The sequence below is a fragment of the Gigantopelta aegis genome, chromosome 1, assembly GCF_016097555.1.
Source record: "Gigantopelta aegis isolate Gae_Host chromosome 1, Gae_host_genome, whole genome shotgun sequence".
NCBI lineage: Eukaryota > Metazoa > Mollusca > Gastropoda > Neomphalida > Peltospiridae > Gigantopelta > Gigantopelta aegis.
In genome coordinates, this window is record NC_054699.1 from 24906093 (window position 1) to 24927667 (window position 21575).

The 21575-nt window shown below is 41.4% G+C and overlaps 1 protein-coding gene and 1 long non-coding RNA gene across 4 annotated transcripts in view; one reads left to right on the forward strand and one right to left on the reverse strand.

The window, feature by feature from the left end:
* Positions 1-21575, reverse strand: part of LOC121372693 (leucine-rich repeat protein lrrA-like) — a 25474-nt gene continuing 3899 nt past the window's right edge. Inside the window, exons 1-2 of one of the 2 annotated variants that reach the window (XM_041499158.1) lie at positions 6238-6357; positions 1-3844 (exon numbers count right to left, since the gene is read on the reverse strand). In XM_041499158.1, coding sequence (XP_041355092.1) covers positions 1417-3789 — 2373 coding nt within the window. In that variant the 5' untranslated portion in view covers positions 3790-3844; positions 6238-6357 and the 3' untranslated portion in view covers positions 1-1416. Of the gene's footprint in view, positions 3845-6237; positions 6358-21575 lie in introns of those variants that run through there. The other variant, XM_041499167.1, reaches the window with a different exon arrangement.
* LOC121372706 overlaps positions 6832-21575 on the forward strand; it is a 21587-nt gene continuing 6843 nt past the window's right edge. Inside the window, exons 1-2 of one of the 2 annotated variants that reach the window (XR_005957969.1) lie at positions 6832-7162; positions 11357-11578. This is a non-coding gene — a long non-coding RNA (uncharacterized LOC121372706). The remainder of the gene's footprint in view (positions 7163-11356; positions 11579-21575) is intronic. The other variant, XR_005957970.1, reaches the window with a different exon arrangement.

Here is a 21575-nt window from a genome sequence, read left to right on the forward strand (position 1 = left end):
TCATTTTAAACAGTATATTAAAACCGTTAAGAAAAATCTCGTACATATCATTAACATGTTAAATATACTGATATCCTGGAAAGAGTTAAACAATGAAATGGTTTAACATGAAAGTAGTCTTTAGAAACTCCAATTCGAACTTCTGTGTGTATATAAACATAATTACTAGCAGGGGCGTAACTACGTGTACGCAATGTACTCATTTGAGTACAAAATAATTCTGTTGAGTACACTTTTTTCTTCTTCAACAATCGCACTAAATTCTCAACGTTACGTATTAACGCTCCACTTTATGGGAATCCCCAACGTCATTCAACGCTTGGGTTTCATGAAGATATGACAGTCGTAATTACATCATACGAATTTGACCAATACAAGCGTTTGTAAGAAAATAAGTTTTACAGATTGGAATTACTAGTGACTGAATGACACGATTTTGAGTGGTTTCAAAAGTCTAGTTACGCCCCTGACTAGTATTATAATAATAACAACGGTATCAAATAAACGAAAGTCTTATCGTTATCATTGGAATGATCTTCATTTGCATAGATACTTACTGTTGTAATGATCACAGATTGCTTATAAACCAAAAGTTATAGCGTAGTAATATATTCATTTCTAGAGTACGGCGTAGTAATACATCTAACTCTAGAACAAAAACCAGCTGATTATACACGACCAATGAATCACCCAGACAACATGCTTTAAAGGTCAACGTACATTTACACCAAACCTAAAAATCGGGTTACACGAGTTACTGGGGGAATCTAACCATAGAACAAAAAACCAGCCGACTATACACGACCAATGAATCACCCAGGCAACATGCTTTAAATATCAACGCACATTTACACCAAACCCCAAAATAAGGTTATTCGAGTTACTGGGGGAGGGAGCTGTAAGGGGCGTGGAATATGTAATACTAGAAGGGTATATGAAGTTTAGAACACCATCAAATATAATCATTTATCATTCAATTTTCTTAGCAATAGATTTTTATTATTATTTTATTTTTTTTCATTTTAATAAATCAGTAGAAAATAATTGTGTTTTTGCTTTGAAAAAAAAAGAAGTACAAAATTGTATTTCATTATGTATATATTTTTAATAGTGTTGGGAGGAAGGTAGGGTGGGGAAACACGAATGGTATTATTTTAGGTGCTTTACAGTTTTGGAAGAAATTGCAGGACACTATAATTGTCCATCGGAAAACTAGTCTATTGTCCCCAAACTCCGATTTCCCCTGGCCCTGCTCAATCAGTTAAACAAAAAACAAAACAAAACAAAACAAAACAAAACAAAACAAAAAACATAACAAAAAAAAGAGAAAAAAAAAGAAAGAAAAACGAAAGAAACCATAAGTGTTAATTCTTTTAGAGTTTTCAGGTAGGGTGGTGGAATCAACGATGATACAGGTCAGTTGCCAGGTGGCGCTGACTTGGCGCCTTTCCCGCGCTTCTTCTTCCTGCTGCTCTTGGGCGAATCCTCTATGACCTCTTTCTTGGGCCGGTCTCGCTCCTCGCGAGACTTGTGCGAGGATTGTGTGTCTGACGTCACGTTCGCCTTCTGCTTGAGCGTCTCCCAGGCGCGCGGGAAGCCGAGCACGATCTTGTTGTCGGACACGTTCAGCTGCTTGATGGCCGGCAGCTTGCAGATGCTCTCGGGCAGGGCCTCTAGAACGTTGTCGGAGAAGTCGAGGATCTCCAGGTTCCTCATCCTCTCGAACTCGCCTGGCAGACTCTTGATGTCGTTGCCGGATGCCACGAGAATCTTGAGCCTGTAGAGGTACGGGAAGCCCGTGGGCATCTGGTCGATGTGGTTGTTGGACACGTTCAGTTCGTGCAGCGAGGCCAGCACGTCGATGCGGTCCATGGGAAACGTGAGCAGCTCGTTGTTGGACAGGTCGAGCCGGATGAGCTTGTTCAGGTCGCCGAAGTGGTCCGGGAGGAGCTTCATCGCGTTGAACGACATGTCCAGCTCCTCCAGTGATACGAGCTTCGGGATCTCTGGAGAGAACTCGGCGATCGTGTTGTTGGCCAGGATCAGACGCTCAAGCTTCGACAGGGCGCTGATCTCGACGGGCAGCTCCGTCAGTTCGTTGATGCTGGCGTCCAGGGACAGCAGCGCCCGCAGCTTGCCAATGTTGGCGGTGAGGGAGGAGATGCAGTTGTTGGACACGTTCAAGTGGGCGAGCAGGCGAAGGTTGAAGACGGACGCCGGGATCTCGTCCAGCTGCAGGTGGCTGATCTCCAGGTGGGTGAGGTTCCTCAGGTGGTCCTTGTCGCCGATCATCACCATGGCCGATTTAATCTCCTCCGGGTTGATGACCAGCGGGTTCTGCGACAGGTAGAGCTTGCACACGGGTTTAGGGATGATCAGCTCTGTGAGGGCGTTGTTGGCCACGTCGAACGTGTGCAGTTGGTACAGGTGGTCGACACTCTTCGGCATGGCCGCGATCTCGTTGTGGCTCATCCGGAACGTCTCGAGGTTGCGCAGCTTTCGCAGGTCGGTCGGGATGGAGGCCAGGCGATTGTATGAGATGTCGAGGAACTGGAGGATCTGCTCCTGGCCCAGCGAGTCGGGCAGGACGGAGATTTTGTTTTTCGACACGTTCAGAGATTTCAGAGTCTTTATCTTCCCCACGGCTCCCGGCAGCTCCCTGATCCCGTTGTCGGAGACGTCGAGCGTCTTGAGGGATCTCATCTGAGAGATCTCCTCCGGGATGACCTCCACCATGTTCGAGGAGATGTACAGGTGCTCCAGCGAGCCCAGACTGACGGCGAACTTCATCGAGTTAAGCTTGTTTCCGGACACGTTCACCGTCTCGATGTACTTCAGTTCGTTTATTCCTTTCGGCACGAACTCGATCTGGTTGTTGGCAACGTTCAGCACCTTGAGCTTCTTCAGTTTCTCGAGATCGTTGGGCAGGACGGCGATCTCGTTGTTGGAGGCGTCAAACGTGTCCAGGGCGTAGCCCAGACTGCACAGCTCATCTGGAAGGAGTTTCAGCGAATTGTTCGACACGTTCAGGTAATACAGATACTTCACCATGCCTATCTGCGGCGGAAGCTCGTCCAGGGAGTTGTGCGACAGGTTGAGCCACGTCAGACACCTCAGCTTGCTCACGGAGTCTGGAATGAAGGCCACCGAGTTGTGAGACAGGTCGATCCGCTTGATCACGGGATTTTTTACGTTCACGGGCGGTATCTCCGTGATGCGGTTGTCGCTGAGGTTGATGAAGCCCGGCAGCTCGTACATGCCTTTCTTCAGCGACTTGATCAGGTTGTGCGAGACGTCGATGAAGTCCAGCGACGGCGACTTGCCGATGTTCTTCGGCAGGCCCCTCAGCCGGTTGTTGGACGCCTTGAGCACCTTCAGCGACGTGGCCTTGTGGATGGGCCGCGGCAGCGACTTGATGTTGTTGTTGGTGATGTCCAGCGAGTACAGCTTCTTCAACTTGGAGATGGTGGCCGGGAACGACGACAGGTTGTTGTTGCTGATGTCGATCAGCTGCAGGTGCTCCAGGTTGCCCAGCGACTTGGGAATCTTCTTGATCCGGTTGTTCTCCGCCGTAAACTGCACGGCCAGCGAACACACCTCTTCGTTCATGTAGATCTCGATGGGCAGACGAACCATGTTGGCCGTGCCGAACTTGAGGTGCACCCGGTTCGTGTCCGGCATCCGTTTGATGTAGAATTTTTTCAGAGGTTCCGGCAGTGAGATAATCTTGCTGCCCGGGCCCGTGGCCGGCGGAGGTTTCTCGTCCTTCTTCCGGCGGCGTGCGCTCATCTTTGTTTGGTGCTACTCCGCGTTTCTCGTCACTATATCAATCCAGGCAGGGCATCTGAAATAGTAATTGTAATATTAGTAGTAGTAGTAGTAGTAGTAGTAGTAGTAGTAGTAGTAGTAGTAGTAGTAGTAGTAGTAGTAGTTGTAATAGTAGTTGTAGTAGTAGTTGTAGTTGTAATAGTAGTTGTAGTTGTAATAGTAGTGATAGTTGTAGTTGTAATAGTAGTGATAGTGGTAGTGGTAGTGGTAGTAGTACGTATTATTATTATTATTAGTATTAGTAGTAGTAGTAGTAGTAGTAGTAGTAGTAGTAGTAGTAGTAGTAGTAGTAGTAGTAGTAGTAGTAGAAGTAGTAGTAGTAGTACGTATTAGTATTAGTAGTAGTAGTAGTAGTAGTAGTAGTAGTACCTATTATTATTATTATTATTAGTAGTAGTAGTAGTAGTAGTAGTAGTAGAAGTAGAAGTAGTAGTAGTAGTAGTAGTAGTAGTAGTAGTAGTAGTAGTAGTAGTAGTAGTGCTAGTAGTAGTGCTAGTGGTAGTAGTATTGATTGTGGCGGTGGCGGTGGCGGTGGCGGTGGCAGTCAACAGCAAGATCTCTTATATGGACTTCCTGCACATACCATGCGTTTGGTACACCAACAGAAGAGCACTGGTTGGGTCGGGGGGGGGGGGGGGGGGGCAACGAATGGGCTCGATCCTACAATCCACTGAACCCCGGGTTGCTAAGTAACACTGAGCTACACAGTATTTCTACACTCAATAGTACAATAAAAACATTCGTTAAAGTGGCTAGAGTGCTTTTGTATCGTCTGTCGCTAAATATCTCTCTCTCTCTCTCTCTCTCTCTCTCTCTCTCTCTCTCTCTCTCTCTCTCTCTCTCTCTCTCTCTCTTTGTGTGTGTGTCTCTGTCTCTCTCTGTGTGTCTCTCCCCCTGTCTCTGTCTGTCTGTCTCCCTCCCTCTCTCCCTCTAAGTACCACTGAGCTATACAGTATTTCTACATTCAATAGTTTAACGAATGTTTTTATTGTTATATCGTTAAAGTGGCTAGAGTGCCTTTGTATCGTCTGTCGCTAAATAACTCTCCAATCATCTCCCATTACCCTTCCATATCGACATCCTTGTTAACTGACGTACCGTGCCGTGAGCAGTTCACCAGACATTTAATTACACTGCTAGAAACAGGATGTCTGACGATCTGTGTGGTCGAGTTCTATCCAGGACAGACTACATGCGCATACTTGTCTGGTCATTAATATGGTATGACGATAGCAAACTGCGGAATAGAGGGGAGGGGTCCGCCGCGTGTTTTTTTTTTAGTTTTTTTTTTTTTTGGGGGGGGGGGGGGGGGGGGGGGGGGGTCAATTTATGCTGCTTTCCTATCTCCGTTCACCACCCGTTAACTTATACGAACTAGATTAATAGTTAGTGAGCCCCAACAGTAAATCATTAATAAGACAAAACTTATATAGTCCTTCCCATAAGGGAATGCTTTTTTCATACTATGGCATGGCATTTACTACTAGTTATTAATTCTGAGCCGATTGTTTTCTAAATTGCCTACAAATATAGTTGGGGTTTGAGGGGGGGGGGGGGGGGGTGTTATTTTCAAAACACGTTTACTTTTCTTCTTACGTGAAACTAAACTGAAATTATTTAAAAAAAATAAAAAAAAATATATAAAAAATTTTTGTAGAAGAATGGGACGCACTATAATTTAAATAATGATTTTCTTTACTTGTGCTAGCCAGATTATCTTTACGACTACCAATATCAGTTGTCGGTCCCACACAGTGAGTTGTAGACAGACAGACAGGCAGACAGGCAGGCAGATATTTGATCAAAGTATCACCTCATTATAACAGAATAAAATTTAGCACATATGATACTGATTTAACAAACCCGCCATTGCCCATATGCTATTCTGATAAAAATAAAACACATCTTTTACATGCACTTTCCTATAGGCAGGACAGTACATACCACGGTTTTTTAAATAAAATATTAACACTGGTTGAAACATGGAAATCCATCGATGGTAAAGTTTGTTTTGTTTAACGACACTACTAGAGCACATTGATTTATTATCATCGGCTATTGGATGTCAAACTTATGGTCATTTTGACACAGTCATAGAGAAGAAACCCGCTACGCCGCTACATTGTTTCCATTAGTAGCAAGGGGTGTTTTATATGCACCATCTCACAGACAGAATAGCACATACCACGGTCTTTGATATACCAGTCGTGATGCACTGGCTGGAACGAATGGGCCCACCGACGGGGATCGATCCCAAACCGATCGCGCATCAAGGGAGTGCTTTACCACTGGGCTACGTCCCGCCCTCCATCGATGGTGACCGATCCTATGACCAATCGCAGCTCAGGCGATCGTTTAACCACAGAGTTACATGGCCGGTTGATTATATATAGGCTATACTGTACTTACCAACATTATACGCGTTAAAGTGATACGCGCAGCATTTACTAACATCAGCACATGTTAACACTTAATGTTTAACAGGGAGACAACACTGGTACATCTTGTTGGGTTTAACCGGTTCATTGACGTCACACGTGAAAATAAGAGGCAAGGTGACGTCAGAACATAAAATATGGCGTTGACCATTAACTACGTAATAACTGCACGGACGTAGGAAGGTGCCAAAAGGTGGGGGGGGGGGGGGGGGGGGGGGGGGGGGGGGGGGGACGCACACACACACACACACACACACACACACACACACACATAAAATACATGTATATATAAATTTAAAAAAAAACATTGCTGCTGCTACAAAGTTGGGAGGGTGGGGGGACAGGGAACTGGCTAATAAAGGAGGGATGGTTTAGGATTAATTTTATGCCGTGAAATAACAATGCTTAACCATACACCTTGAGTGGGATAAAGCGAGTATCGTAGTTACTAATTATGTTAATTCTGTAATCCATAGAGTAGGCAGGAGAAAAAAACAAAAAAACAAAAACGCACGTGGGCCTGTTCATTCTTTGCGCATCTGTGCGCATGCGTGAGAGGTAAAGGCTGACATTTTTGTTGCTGTATGTGTTTTTGCGCTTCTTTTTTTTTAAGTTAGTTTTTAGTTTGTTTGAGAGATATCTCTGTGCTCATAGTCTTCCAAAGCTTGCCTAGAGTTAGTGTAGACACAAGAAAAAAAGGACTGTGGATGCTGTGATTCATGTGATGACGATGGATATTGCCTCCTCACAAGATTTCGTGAACTCAGTAATGGCGGAAGAAAGCACGAGAAAGGTGACCCAGAGCGTAGTGAAAGAAAATCATCCGTCTGAGAGCCGAAAACGACATTTCACAGTTGCCGATGATGTTACGGACAATCTCAACAAGAAAAAGAAAGGTGAGCAATGTGATGAATCCGAAGAATCAAAAATTCCGAATATTTCAAATACTTCAGTAAAATCCAGTATGGCGGTAGATAGCCCGAGTACTCTGACTGTAAGAGAGCTAGACGGACATTTGGACATAAACACGCTCTCATTACAGTCAGAGACCAACCGATGTATTTTTTTGGCAATTCCTGACTACCAGACGGTAGGCAACGAGTCCCGCTCTAATACCACAACAATCCTATGTTTGACGTCAAATACCTTTACATCAATCATTTTCGAGTTAAGTGATACAAAAAAATCCACATATTAATCACTAATACACTTACTACAGAAAGAAACCCGACAGCACCCACATTCAGCTACGCTTCGTGACACTCCGTCGCAACAATTGCAAAGCTCGGCGATCTATTTCGAGACGTAGACCACGTGATCGCGCACTGGGCGATTCCGCCGTGTGCAGCAGTTACAGGGGCCGTCTCATATCAAGCGAAGTTACAACATGGAAGAGTTGGCTAATGCCGTTTTGGATGAATTTGGATTTCATTACGTCATTAAACCAAAACAATTACACATTATTGATTCCATTTTGAATTTGAAGGATACATTTGGGTGTTATCGACAGGATACGGCAAAAGTATGTGCTACGTACTGCCTCCTCTTATGAAAGATAAAGTAAGTAGTAATTTAATTTGATTATTTTATGTTTTATGAATTAGTCATTAGTACAGTAGTAGAGTGTGTGTGTGTGTGGGTTTTTTTCTTCAACAATTACGTAACGCTCTTGAGGGGATGGGGTATCATAAGATGTATTCCGAGGCGTTAAGGGGAAGGATGGCAATGCTTGTTACTGCAAAATCAAAATTGAATCGGTGCATAGCTCATTCGATCTTTAAAACTTATCTTATAGTTGTTTTGCTATTCAGATCAAACTAAAAAATATTGAAATTTGTTTTGTTCAACGACACCACTAGAGCACATTGATTAATTAATCACTAGCTATTGGATGTCAAACATTTGGTAACTCTGATATGAGTATTGGAGAAGAAACCCGCTACATTAGCAATGGATCTTTTATATGTACTTTCCCACAGGCCACTGACCAGTTCTGGTGCATTAGTTGGAACGACAAAGAAATCAATTGGTTGAATGGATCCATCGAGGTTGTTCGATCCTGCGACGCGAACACTCAAACGACTGAGCTGAAACCCACTCCCTAAGAAATATGCGGAAATGACTCAAATGTGAAACTGTGGTGTAATATCTCATTAAAAAGCAAAAAGAAAAATAAAGAAGAAAAAGGCGGTAGGATACTAGTAAATTAAGTAATAAAAATAGTTCAAATTTTGTTTTGGGTTGGTTGTAAGTATTCTGTTTGCTTAATAACTAATTTCATATAAACGATCGTTTTATCCAAGCAAATGTAAATCACATATATGTATGGTAGTTAATAATTATTGACAATGAATTAACCTACGTAGAACACAGCCCAATTGTTTTCAACAACTGAACAAAGACCGATTCTGTAACACAATACTCAATGATCAGTTGTAGACAGGAGTTCCGTCATAGTAGACAAGCTGATGCCTAGGGACCGATGGCGATGAGTTTCGCCGTATGCATGTATGGCCACAAATGACTGCCAGGTCCGATGTCGGGAATTAACCTGCTTATATCAGTTTGATGTTCAAGTACGCTACCACGATTTCTGATCAGGGCCACAAACTGTACTCAGAACGAGAGGGTGTGTGGGAGCTTTAAAAAAAAGGTTTAGAACTTTTTTTCAGCGTAGAATGTAGCCACAATTAATGAGATTACCCATCGATACGCATTGGCAGTTAACAGTACGACAATGATATTTGTCGCTGATTTACAAGTTCTTTTTTGACTGACGATTTGTTTATGAAAATAATAACCGCTTGATATGAGACGGCCCCTGTAACTGCTGCACAAGGCGGAATCGCCCAGTGCGCGATCACGTGGTCTACGTCTCGAAATAGATCGCCGAGCTTTGCAATTGTTGCGACGGAGTGTCACGAAGCGTAGCTGAATGTGGGTGCTGTCGGGTTTCTTTCTGTAGTAAGTGTATTAGTGATTAATATGTGGATTTTTTTGTATCACTTAACTCGAAAATGATTGATGTAAAGGTATTTGACGTCAAACATAGGATTGTTGTGGTATTAGAGCGGGACTCGTTGCCTACCGTCTGGTAGTCAGGAATTGCCAAAAAAAGACATAGGTTGGTCTCTGACTGTAATGAGAGCGTGTTTATGTCCAAATGTCCGTCTAGCTCTCTTACAGTCAGAGTACTCGGGCTAGGCGGTAGACTGCTCCCCATAATGTGTAAAAAATGTCAGTGATGTGTTGAAAGCCATCAAGGACCTCACTGTTTATTTCGACACTAAGTTAGATAATATGGAAGAAAGACTTCTAACAAAAATGAAAAGTGCAATAGACAATGAGATAATGGCAATTAGAGGCGAAATGCATGATAAGTTGCAAAGTGTAAACAGAGAGATGACGTCACTTAAAGGCAATCATTCAAAGGTGAAGGATGATCTTGGCCGAGATATTGCAGAATTAAGACGTAGTCTGTCTTATTCTGATGCTGTGAGAACCGATAATACCGCTTTAAACATTGTTATAAAGAACCTGCCCGAATCAAGTGCGGAAAATATAGTATACAAAGTGAATGGGTTAATAAAAGATGGCTTGAAAATTCGCGATATACAAGTTGAAAGTGCAGAAAGAAAAGAGACTCGAAACAACAGATATTCAGGAGTGATTGTCGCCAAATGTAAATATATCGATGATAAAAAAGCTATCTTGCTTGCTAAACAGAAACTGAGAGACAGTAGGAATTTCAAGGATATATACATTATAAGTGACAAGCCGGTTCATCAACGCATTTACGAGTCAAATATGAAAGTGTTGGCAGATACCATAGGCAAGGATCAGCTGAGATTGACAGGAGGGCGGTTATACAGAGCTGAAGGTAACTACAGGCGCGAAACATGGGGCAGAGACAGTGACCGCAGGAGTTACAGAAACAACAGACGTGAACAACGCACCCCGGATAGAAACCGCGACACGTGACAACGGAATGCATTTCAACCACCGAAAGCGTCGGAACAGCGATGCACGTGCTTCTGTTGATCAACACAGCTCACGTGACCCGTGGCTGACAGACCAATCGTCGAGATTGGCGTCAGCAAGAACGTGCAGGTTCGCACAATCAGAGCAGAGATCTACCTAGGTCCACCAATCAGAATTCGCAATAGGTATCATGTGGGTTTTAGAATGTTGGGGGTTGGTCAAGTGATCCACCTCCAGAGAACTACCAGTTACGTGAATCGTGTATTCTTTCTTCTAATTTAGACAGGTATTTGTGAAATGCATCTTATTGGTGATAAATCGTTAAATGTTAATGGCTATGTGTGGTTTGGCCAAAACGAGTACAGCGTCATATTAAGTCTAAACGTGGGTCCGGTGGTATTGGGTTTTTAGTAAAAAGTGCATTGATTAAGTGTTTTAATGTTACCGTTTTAGATAATAGTTATGAGGGTATTTTATGGCTGAAGTTTGTTAGTAGGCTGAACCAAAATGATAGTTTTACTACATGTGTGTGTGTTATCAACCACCGGACAATTCGTCAAGACCGGTTGATGCAACGGACTTCTTTGATACTCTTTTAATGCATATACATAATTACTACCGTCGAGGACTTACATATGTGTGTGGTGATATTAACAGTAGATGTGGAGACCTCATTGATTATATTGAGGGTGTTGACGTTATACCTGCTAGACAGTATAGATATTAGTTAACGCTAATGGTCGCATGTTTATCGATTTCCTTATTAATGCAAATGTTTGTATGTTGAATGGAAAACATAACAAATTGAATGACTTTACTTTTCTAGCGTCGAGGGGTATCTCTGTTGTAGATTATTGTATCTGTCCTTGTGAAACCCTACATCACTTTAGTAATTTTGAAGTGTTAAGACCGAACATTCTTGTAGATATAGCAGGCTGTGTTGGGAAATTTGACCCTAGTACAATTTTGAAATTAGATCATTCATTTCTAACCTGAGATGTTAGTTGATTTTGATGGTACCCCTGCATTATGTAATGAGTCTAATTATCTCTCCACCACCATAATAAAATGTGATACGTCCCAGATAAATGGTGATTTCTTCTCATCAGCAGATTGTTTACAAAATATCAAAAGAATAATTGACAGATTAGAAGCATCCGATAAAGAACAGAATGATGTTGATGGTGCTTTTAATACTTTTGCCAAGTATGTCTTGGAGGATATGCATTCATCGCTACCAACTAGAACTTTTAAATATGATTCGATGAGACATAAGAAAGGTTGACGAAAAAAGGAATGGTGGAACGAGCATTTAGATAACCTATGGAAAGGTATGTGCCTAGCTGAGAAAAACTGGTGTAAATGTAACGGGCCGCAGAAAAAACGTCTAATTAATCTCGTTAAAGTCGTATGATCTCAGAAGTGAAATTTTAATAATTTTAAAGATTTTATTGCTTAGATTATCCATTTCCGTACATCCGAAGTGTTTCTGGTCATCCTAATGTTTCTACCACAGCGAAATGCACTTGTAATACTTTCAATCTAATTCAAATTAGCTCCACTATTACACTATTACATGTAATAGTGGAGCTAATTTTAATTAGATTGTAATACTTTATTTGTAAAAAACGCGCGGTTAATATTGCGACGAGATCTAGCCCATTTTTAATGGTTATCCTCGCTTTAACGTAACAATCTTGTTTCACTCTATTGTAACTTTATCCAAATGTGTTACAGGTTTGTAGATTAATCAAACTCAGTGTTAATTGCAGGGGCAAGAGGGCATGTGATCCCCCACTTTTCAGATATTTTGCTTTATAATAGTGTAAAAGTGTGTAAATATAAAAGTGTGCCCCCCCCCCCCCCCCCCCCCCACACACACACACACACACTTTTTGGCATCTTCCTACGCCACTTTTAGGCATCGTGTAAACGCTACTACAAGGGAATCGAACTAGTCAGTTAAAATTTTAATTTAACAAAGTAACTTGAAAATAATACTAAATAATAGTACATTACAAAATGACAGATTTTAAAAACGTTCCATTCTACACATTTACACATTAATAATTAAACATCCAATTACATAAATTCTAAATTAAAATTCATATACAAGCACACTTTGGACGCGCCATATGACTTCAACCTAATACGTATTTATAGTTGTGGTGGGAGTGGGGGTGGTAGGGGTGGCCGTCGAGGAGTGGAACTCTCTTAACAAGAGGAATAAATAATATCCCAAACATAATGGGCCTACCTTGCAAGTGAAACTTTATATACACAGTCTCTTTCGGTGAACAACCGACGTTGCTATGGGGGCTGACAGTGTTTGTGTTAGTACGCTAAACAAAGGCGGCGTTTTGCTATCATAACAGATTTGAATGGCTAGAGTAAACACAAACATGATAAATGGAGGAATGGAAATAGCAGTATGCCACGATAAAGCCCCGCGCGTCTCATAAAACTCGACCTGGGAAGAACCGCGGGAGGTCAGATAATTTGCTCCTCTCGTTCACCGATATTGTTTGTTTTGGTGCATTAAATAATGTTTTCAAGAGCAGGGTCGGAGCAAAAGTTGGCAGGGGGTGGTGGTGGTGGTGATTGAACAGATAATTAATAATTCGGCGCTATGCCAGGTGTCCGAGTTGGATTGGGAGGGGAGGGGATGGGAGGTGGGTGTTAGTCTAAAATAACTGGGTTAAAAAAAAAAGAACAATAATAATAATAATAATAATTATTATAATTATAATTATAATTCAGAATATGAGATTTTCTACATGAAGACAAAAAAGACCTCTTGGAACTAAAGGACATTTTCTCTATTTTCCGGTGTGGGGAGGTGAGGACAATTGCTTCTGTGCCCATATGGGTACCACCTCTACTTTCCCCCATCTTAGGCCAGACCATATGTGTGCTGCCCTCCAGTTGTGTGTGTGGGGGAGGGGGCGTACCTCAGTGGTACAGCGCTCGCATGATGCGCGATCGATATAGGATGGATTCCTGTCGGTGGGCCCATTCAGCTATTTCTTGTTCCAGCCAGTGCACCACAACTGGTGTAACAAAGGCCGTGGTATGTACTATCCTGTCTGTGGGATGGTGCATATAAAAGAACCCTTGCTGCTAATCGAAAAGAGTAGTCCATGAAGTGGCGACAGCGGGTTTCCTCTCCCAATATCTGTGTTGTCCATCACCATATGACCGACGCCATATAACCGTAAATAAAATGTGTTGAGTGCGTTGTTAAATAAAACATTTCTCTCTCTCTCTCTCTCTCTCTCTCTCTCTCTCTCTCTCTCTCTCTCTCTCTCTCTCTCTCTCTCTCTCTCTGTCTCTGTCTCTGTCTCTGTCTCTGTGTGGGTTTGTTTTGTTTTTTTTGTTTGTTTTTTTGTTGTTGTTGTTTTTTTTTGGGGGGGGGGGGGGGGGGGGGGGGGGGGGGGGGGGGGGGTGGGGGGGGGGGGAAGAGGTTTACATTTGCCCGAATTAAATGAAAATGCCCGAATCTGGATAACAACGTTTATTCATGTTAGTAGTGCGCAATTTACTGCAAAACAGCTATGCGGGGTTGCAAACAATCGCTGCACATTTTTACATGGATTACAACTAATATTGTTGGTGGAAATACATCTTGAAAAGGATTCAGACCCGCTCATTTTACTCAAATATATCTTCATAACTAAATACAATTAAAATAATTTCGCCGACATGAAACATTAAAATGAATAATAACTTTTTTTTTTAACCTGTGTTTTTAGAAACGAACGAGGAAAAGCCTAAATCATGTAAATCTGAATATATCTTTGAAAATAAATTTCTCCAAACATTACTGTTGGAGAAGCTTACTAGCTTAGCTACTTCCAATCTAATTAAATTTATCTCCACTATTATATGTGGATCTAACAGCAGCCCGGTGGAGCTCATGGCCAGTTGACCTTTCATTCGACCTATCAAAACCTTACTTGCAAAATCATGCCAGTGATTTGATAATAATTTGAAAACATTCGGGATTATGCCGAGGGTATATGAAATGATTCAGGTGCATTACGAAGTATGCCGGAAACTAATTTCAATATAAAATTTTATATAAAATTCGTTTCAAGACGGAAAAAAAACCCCGTGATGGTATAGCCATAAAATCTGTTTAGGCCTATACTAGTATACAATCCAGAGTTTATTACTACTCTTTTCCACCTGTTTTGTTAATGTTGAAACAGACCAACATGTTCGCCTATTGCATAAATAGTCTCTCTCGATATTTTTAGAATTTGTATGCACCCGAATAACGCTATAAAAGGTGAAGTGTATTTGGTCGATATTAAAATTGTTATTTATAGATGAAATGTCACCTGGACATGGGAGTCTACGCAGTGCTGTAGACCCAGTAGAGCTGATTTTAATCAGATTGAGCTACTTCATAATCGGAACTCGTCGTTTATCGATTTACGGAATTGGCCGAGGATATCGCATTTAGGATCCGTATAACCACCCATGTGTATATGAATGCTACTTTATTATGCGTTGATGAAATACCATGCATGCTGTTTGGTATTTATTGCAACAGATAGAATTTACGATTCGCGTGCAGCCGAACAAAATTCTACGGGAGGTAACTTAATTTGGCAAAATATGTTAACCATGCCAACTTTTTTTTATCTGATTTTCACCCCGGGATGAACTTGAATAAGCCCTCGCTGAGTTTCTGTGTCGCAATCGCTCGTTGGTAATGTTGAGGGTCAATAAATATAATCAAACTGACATGGGCATAGGCAGGGGTGGTGGGGGTGGGTGGGATTCTGTCGAGACCTCCACTGAGGCTAAACCATTGTTACAGTGCAATATTAGGTTATTTTTATAGGTGTCCAGGGAAAATATAGACAAAGGATGCCGCTATGGTCATAATATTCCACCCCCACCATAACTCTCAACCAAAGCCCCCCCCCCAGCACACCCACCGACACCCCCGCACCCCCCCCCCCCAATACAAAGTAGGCTACTCCCCTGTAACTATAGTCGCAGCTGGTTATTAATGCCTATACTTATTACATTCAATTTTGTGGAATATATACATGTATATATATATATATATACATAGAGATATATATATATATATATATACATAGAGAGAGAGAGAGAGAGAGAGAGAGAGAGAGAGAGAGAGAGAGAGAGAGAGAGTGAGAGAAAGAGTGAGTGTGAGAGAGAAAGAGTGAGTGTGAGAGAGAAAGAGTGAGTGTGAGTATGTATGTGTATATATTATATACACATACACACACACACACACACATACATATATGCATACATACATATCTGCGGATTCGAGAAGCAACTAATACAAAAGGTCTGGCCTTAGCATTAAAGTAATACGTAAACCGATGTTAAATTTCCTTGAATAGATCGCGGTCTTCGTGTAGTTAATGTTTCGGAATGTATCTTAGTGGTAGCGCACTGACCTGAGGAGCAATGGGTCACAGGATCGATTAACCATCAGTTCCAATTCACTCAGGTATTGTCCGGCCCTAACCAGTGTCCCACAATTAGTGCATCGAACTTGACAGGCCGTGTTATGCGCTGTCTAGCTCCAGCTCTCCCCTTATTGACATATCACTATCGATAAGGGGGGGGGGGGGGGGGGGGGGGGAGTGGGCTGGAGGTGACTCGAGCTATGTGCTACCCTGTGTATCGGGAAGTGTGTATAAAAGTTCTGTACTGCCGGGGGGGGGGAAAAAAACGAAAAAAAAGAGTCTTATTTGACGTCGCATTCAACGCATTTTAATTATGGTTATGGACGATAAAGGTAATGAGAGAGGCAGGAAAAGAAGGAAATGTTTTATTTAAAGGGACATTCCCGAGTTTGCTGCATTGTAAGATGTTTCCGACTAATAAAATATTTCTACGATTAAACTTACATATTAAATATATTTTCTTGTTTAGAATATCAGTGTCTGTATATTCAATGTATTTTTGGTCGTCTTAATATTTGTAAGAAGCCCAAACAGTATTTTGTCTTCAAATAATTTCGTCCGTACGAAAACATATTTTAGGAAATAAAATCAAATTTAACCTAGTACAAATATTAGAACGATCAGAAACACGTTTAACATACAGACATTAATAGTTTATGCAGAAAAAAATATATTTGATATGTAATTACAATCGTTAAAAGTCTCTGTTAGTCGATAACATCTTAAAAACTGCAGCAAACTCAGGAATGTCCCTTTAACGACACACTCAACACATTTTATTTACGGTTATATGGCGTCAGACATATGGTTAAGGACCACACAGATATTGAGAGAGGAAACCCGCTGTCGCCACTTCATGGACTACTCTTCTCGATTAGCAGCTACGGATGTTCTATATGCACCGTCCCACAGACAGGATAGTACATACCACGGCCTTTGTTACACTAGTTTTAAAGCACCGGCTGGAACGAGAAATAGCTGAATGGGCCCACCAATGGGAATCGATCCCAGATCGATCGCGCATCAGGCGAGTGCTGTACCACTGAGCTACGTACCGCCTACAATTAGAGAGGAAACCCTTTACCGCCATTCTATGGTTGACTCTTTTCGATTAATAGCAAGGGATCTTGTATATGCTTCATTCCACAGACAGGACTGCACATACCCCCCCCCCCCCCCGTCTCTATTACCCTACACCGCCCTCGATTTCGGTCAGCCCCCACCTCTTCCCCAATGTCTGTTTGCTTCCGCCGTGTCTGTATAATCGCTTATAAGAGACCGTCCCGAATATGCTTAGACAGTAACTTATACTGACCAACAAAAGAAACGCAACTATTAACTTAGTCTTGTGAACATTTTAGTTCCATTTTGACAATCTAGTTAAAATTAGCTTCACTATTACATGTGGATCAAACAGCAGCCCGTTGGAGCTCATGTCCAGTTGACCTTTCATTCTTTCGACCCATCAAAACCTTACTTGCAAAATCATGCCAGTGATTTTAAAAGAATTTGAAAACATTCGGGATTATGCCGAAGGTATACGAAATGATTCAGGTGATTTAAGAAGTATGCCGGAAAATAATTTCAATATAAAATTGTATATAAAATTCGTTTCAAGACGGAAAAAAAACCGTGATGGTATAGCCATAAAATCTGTTTATACTAGTATACAAACCAGAGTTTATTACTGCACTTTTCCCCCTGTTTTTTAATGTTGAAATAGACCAACAAGTTCGCCTATTGCATAAATAGTCTCGCCCGATATTTTACAAATTTGTATGCTCCCGAATAACGCTATAAAAGGCGAAGTGTAATTAGTTTATATTTAAATTGTTATTTATAGATGAAATGTCACCTGGACATGGGAGTCCACGCAATGCTGTTAAATCTACTGGTAGACCAGTAGAGCTAATTTTAATCAGATTCAGAAATTCATTGTTTCTTTTGTGTTGTTCAATACAGTTTAGACTAATTATATGTCTGTAGTTGCCCGATGCGTGTTCAGAAAAAAACAATAACAAAAAAAGCGCTCGAGAACAATTTGACTGGTAGTCTGGTACCATCTTGTTCTGCTACATCGTATTCATGTACTGTTGGGCGCAAACACCAGTCTATCGAGCTACCGCGAGCGCTCGTATCCGTGAATATGTCAAGAACTGTTTTTATTATTTACGTAACTCTGACCATCACCGTGAAACGCACCGCGGTTTCAGCAACATTATACTGGACCACCGGTATCCCCAACCAATAACGCCGAATGTGTTATAGTTACGTTATATAACTACAGTATTAGTACTTGGGGTTTATGTTTGGGTGTAGCTGTCTACTGGACTATACTCAAACGGCCACTGGACCACCGGTATCCCCAACCAATAACGCCGAATGTGTTATAGTTACGTTATATAACTACAGTATTAGTACTTGGGGTTTATGTTTGGGTGTAGCTGTCTACTGGACTATACTCAAACGGCCACTGGACCACCGGTATCCCCAACCAATAACGCCGAATGTGTTATAGTTACGTTATATAACTACAGTATTAGTACTTGGGGTTTATGTTTGGGTGTAGCTGTCTACTGGACTATACTCAAACGGCCACTGGACCACCGGTATCCCCAACCAATAACGCCGAATGTGTTATAGTTACGTTATATAACTACAGTATTAGTACTTGGGGTTTATGTTTGGGTGTAGCTGTCTACTGGACTATACTCAAACGGCCACTGGACCACCGGTATCCCCAACCAATAACGCCGAATGTGTTATAGTTACGTTATATAACTACAGTATTAGTACTTGGGGTTTATGTTTGGGTGTAGCTGTCTACTGGACTATACTCAAACGGCCACTGGACCACCGGTATCCCCAACCAATAACGCCGAATGTGTTATAGTTACGTTATATAACTACAGTATTAGTACTTGTGGGTTTATGTTTGGGTGTACCTGTCTACTGGACTATACTCAACCGGCCTCAGTGGTGTACATGAATTAAGGTTGGTAGGGCCTGGGTTCGCACCCTGGTATCGGCTCTCATCCAGAGCAAGTTCTTAATAACTCGTTGGTGAGGTGTACGACCACTACACCGACTTTTCTGGGTGAGTGTAAGAATGTCCTATATACCATTGTATATGTGTTTAATTTTTTTTTTTTAAGTGGCATGTTGCCAGTATCAGTATAATCACCTTTTTTGTCTCTCTGAACTGCTCTATCATTTAATAATAATAGCCCCCCCCCCCCCCCCACCTCCCCTGGCATGACATATATTCAGAATATAAAATCTTATTTGTTTAATTTTACTCATTTAATGTTCAGTGGCGTAGGAAGGTGCCAAAAAGTGGGGGGCACACTTTTATATTTACACACTTTTACACTATTATAAAGCAAATATAAAGCAAAATATTGGAAAAGTGGGGGGCGCATGCCCCCTTGCCCAGGGGCGTAGCGTGATCTGGACCTGTGGGGAGTTCGAATATGAACCAAGTGGACCTTTTTCTATTTTGTTTTTGCACCACCCGAAACTCCATATTTATAAACCTGTATGTTTTAGTACTGAAAGCGGACCATTTGCTTCAGCGGGGGGGGGGGGGGGGGGGGGGGGGTTTCGTCCGAACCAGCGTACGCCACTGCCCCCCCCCCCCCCCACCCGCTTCCTACACCAGTGATGTTCTTCGTTGTCACAATATGAACATTCTGAAGATATGACCCAGTAAATTATTAACCACTATCCCCTCTCCTGAATGCTGATGTGTATCCAGGACAGCGTGCTTGAACCTTATTTGAATATAAGCACGAAGATAAAATGATATGAATAAATAACTATAATCACCCACCCCACCCACCCCACCCCCCGCCACCACCACCATTTAAAAATAATAAATCAAACTGAAATTTCTTTCCTATAGGGTAATAGGCCTAAACATGTTCCATAATTAAGTGCAAATTAATACAATGCGACCGATATATAACCCTCCCCTACCCAACACCATTAAAACCAGCAACGACCTCAATAAAAGGTCTCACGCATACTCTTTTTCTGTTTCTTGTGACACGCAAACAATGGAACGCTCGGCAGTTCACGTTAGGTCGTCGATGTATGACTGTGTGCTGAATTAATAGTATCGAATGCCGCTGCCCCAGCGAGTGGCATATTAAACGCAGCTAAACGACATTTCTCAGCGAGTACCAGCTCTTTAGAATATGCCCTCGACTAATCAAATACAAAAGTATATACAACCACGTCGAGTGTGTTATTATATACTTAGTATACTTAGCGACATGACAAACTGGCGTTGCTTGCGTTAAAAAGAAAATGGCGATAGCTTTTCCTGTGGGTGTAATAGTCTAATAAGATGAACGGATTTATAAATGAAAACGAAGTTCACGCAAAAACTTTTAAGCAACGTCATTTTGTTTCATTGTGAAATACAGGGCAAAATTTAGGAAATACGCTTACAATATTAAATACATTTAGGCCTATTTGAGAATTCAAAAAGTTAATTATTCGTGTGCTCGCCTGACTGCAGAGGCGGATCTACGATTTAGTAAAGGATGGGGTCACAAAATTATAAAAATGGTAAGTTTGAGTTTACCGAAGGCAGATGGGCCTATCTTTGGGGGGTGGGGGGAGGGGGGGGGGTGTGTGTCAGAGAAATGTTTTTAATAAAGACGCTAATAAACGCGTTTTCAGGGCAATTTAGTATTGTATATTGTGAATGATTAGTTTACAACAAAAAGTCATTAAAAAGGGCACTTCAAACGGTTGACTGAACTTACCCCAAGTGTCTAAAAAAACAAAAAAACGAACAAAAAAACATGTCAAACTTATGAACATGGAAATGGAAATGTACGCAAAATGACGCGAAGAAACAAAGATTTACATGTAATTAGTTCCTATGATATTTTAAGTGATCTTCGTTTCTATATATAATTTATATTTCATTTCAACTTATTTTCGTGTTCATATCCAATTAAGGTTCAAGCACGCTGTCCTGGGCACACACACACATCAGCTATCTGGGCTGGCTGTCCAGGACAGTAAATTAGTGGTTAGTTGATCTGTGGTTAGTGAGAGAGAAGCGTGTGTAGTGGCCTTACACCTACCCATTGAGCCCTTAAGAACTCGCTCTGTGTTGTAGCCGGTACCGGGCTGTGAACCCTGTACCTACCAGCCTGTAGTCCGATGACTTAACCACGACGCCACCGAGGTCGGTGTATAATTTATAAACCTAATGTCTAACATTACTGTATAGCTTTACTTAAATACACGTAACCGGATCGGAACGTATTTGTCGCATAGCAATATTGCAAAATACTCATTTGTATATAACATATCACATGTTTTATTTATAAGACTAGTTAATATTAATGGGGGTTAAACCACCTGGGGTATTTCACGACAAAATGCCAATACAGAGATAAACTTAATTATAATACAGTGTGTGATACCTTTTGGCCTCAGTGGTATTTGTAAATTTACAATAACGTGACTACAGAGATAAACCTATTTATAATAGAATGTTATACCTTCTGGCCTCTACATTACATGTATTTGTAAACTTAACAAAATGTCAATACAGAGATAAACCTAATTATAATAGAATGTGATACCTTCTGGCCTCTACATTACATGTATTTGTAAACTTAACAAAATGTCAATACAGAGATAAACCTAATTATAATAGAATGTGATACCTTCTGGCCTCTATAGTATTTGTGAATATACAATAACGTGACTACAGAGATAAACTTAATTATAATAGAATGTGATACCTTCTGGCCTCTACATTACATGTATTTGTAAACTTACCAAAATGTCAATACAGAGACAAACCTAATTATAATAGAATGTGATACCTTCTGGCCTCTACATT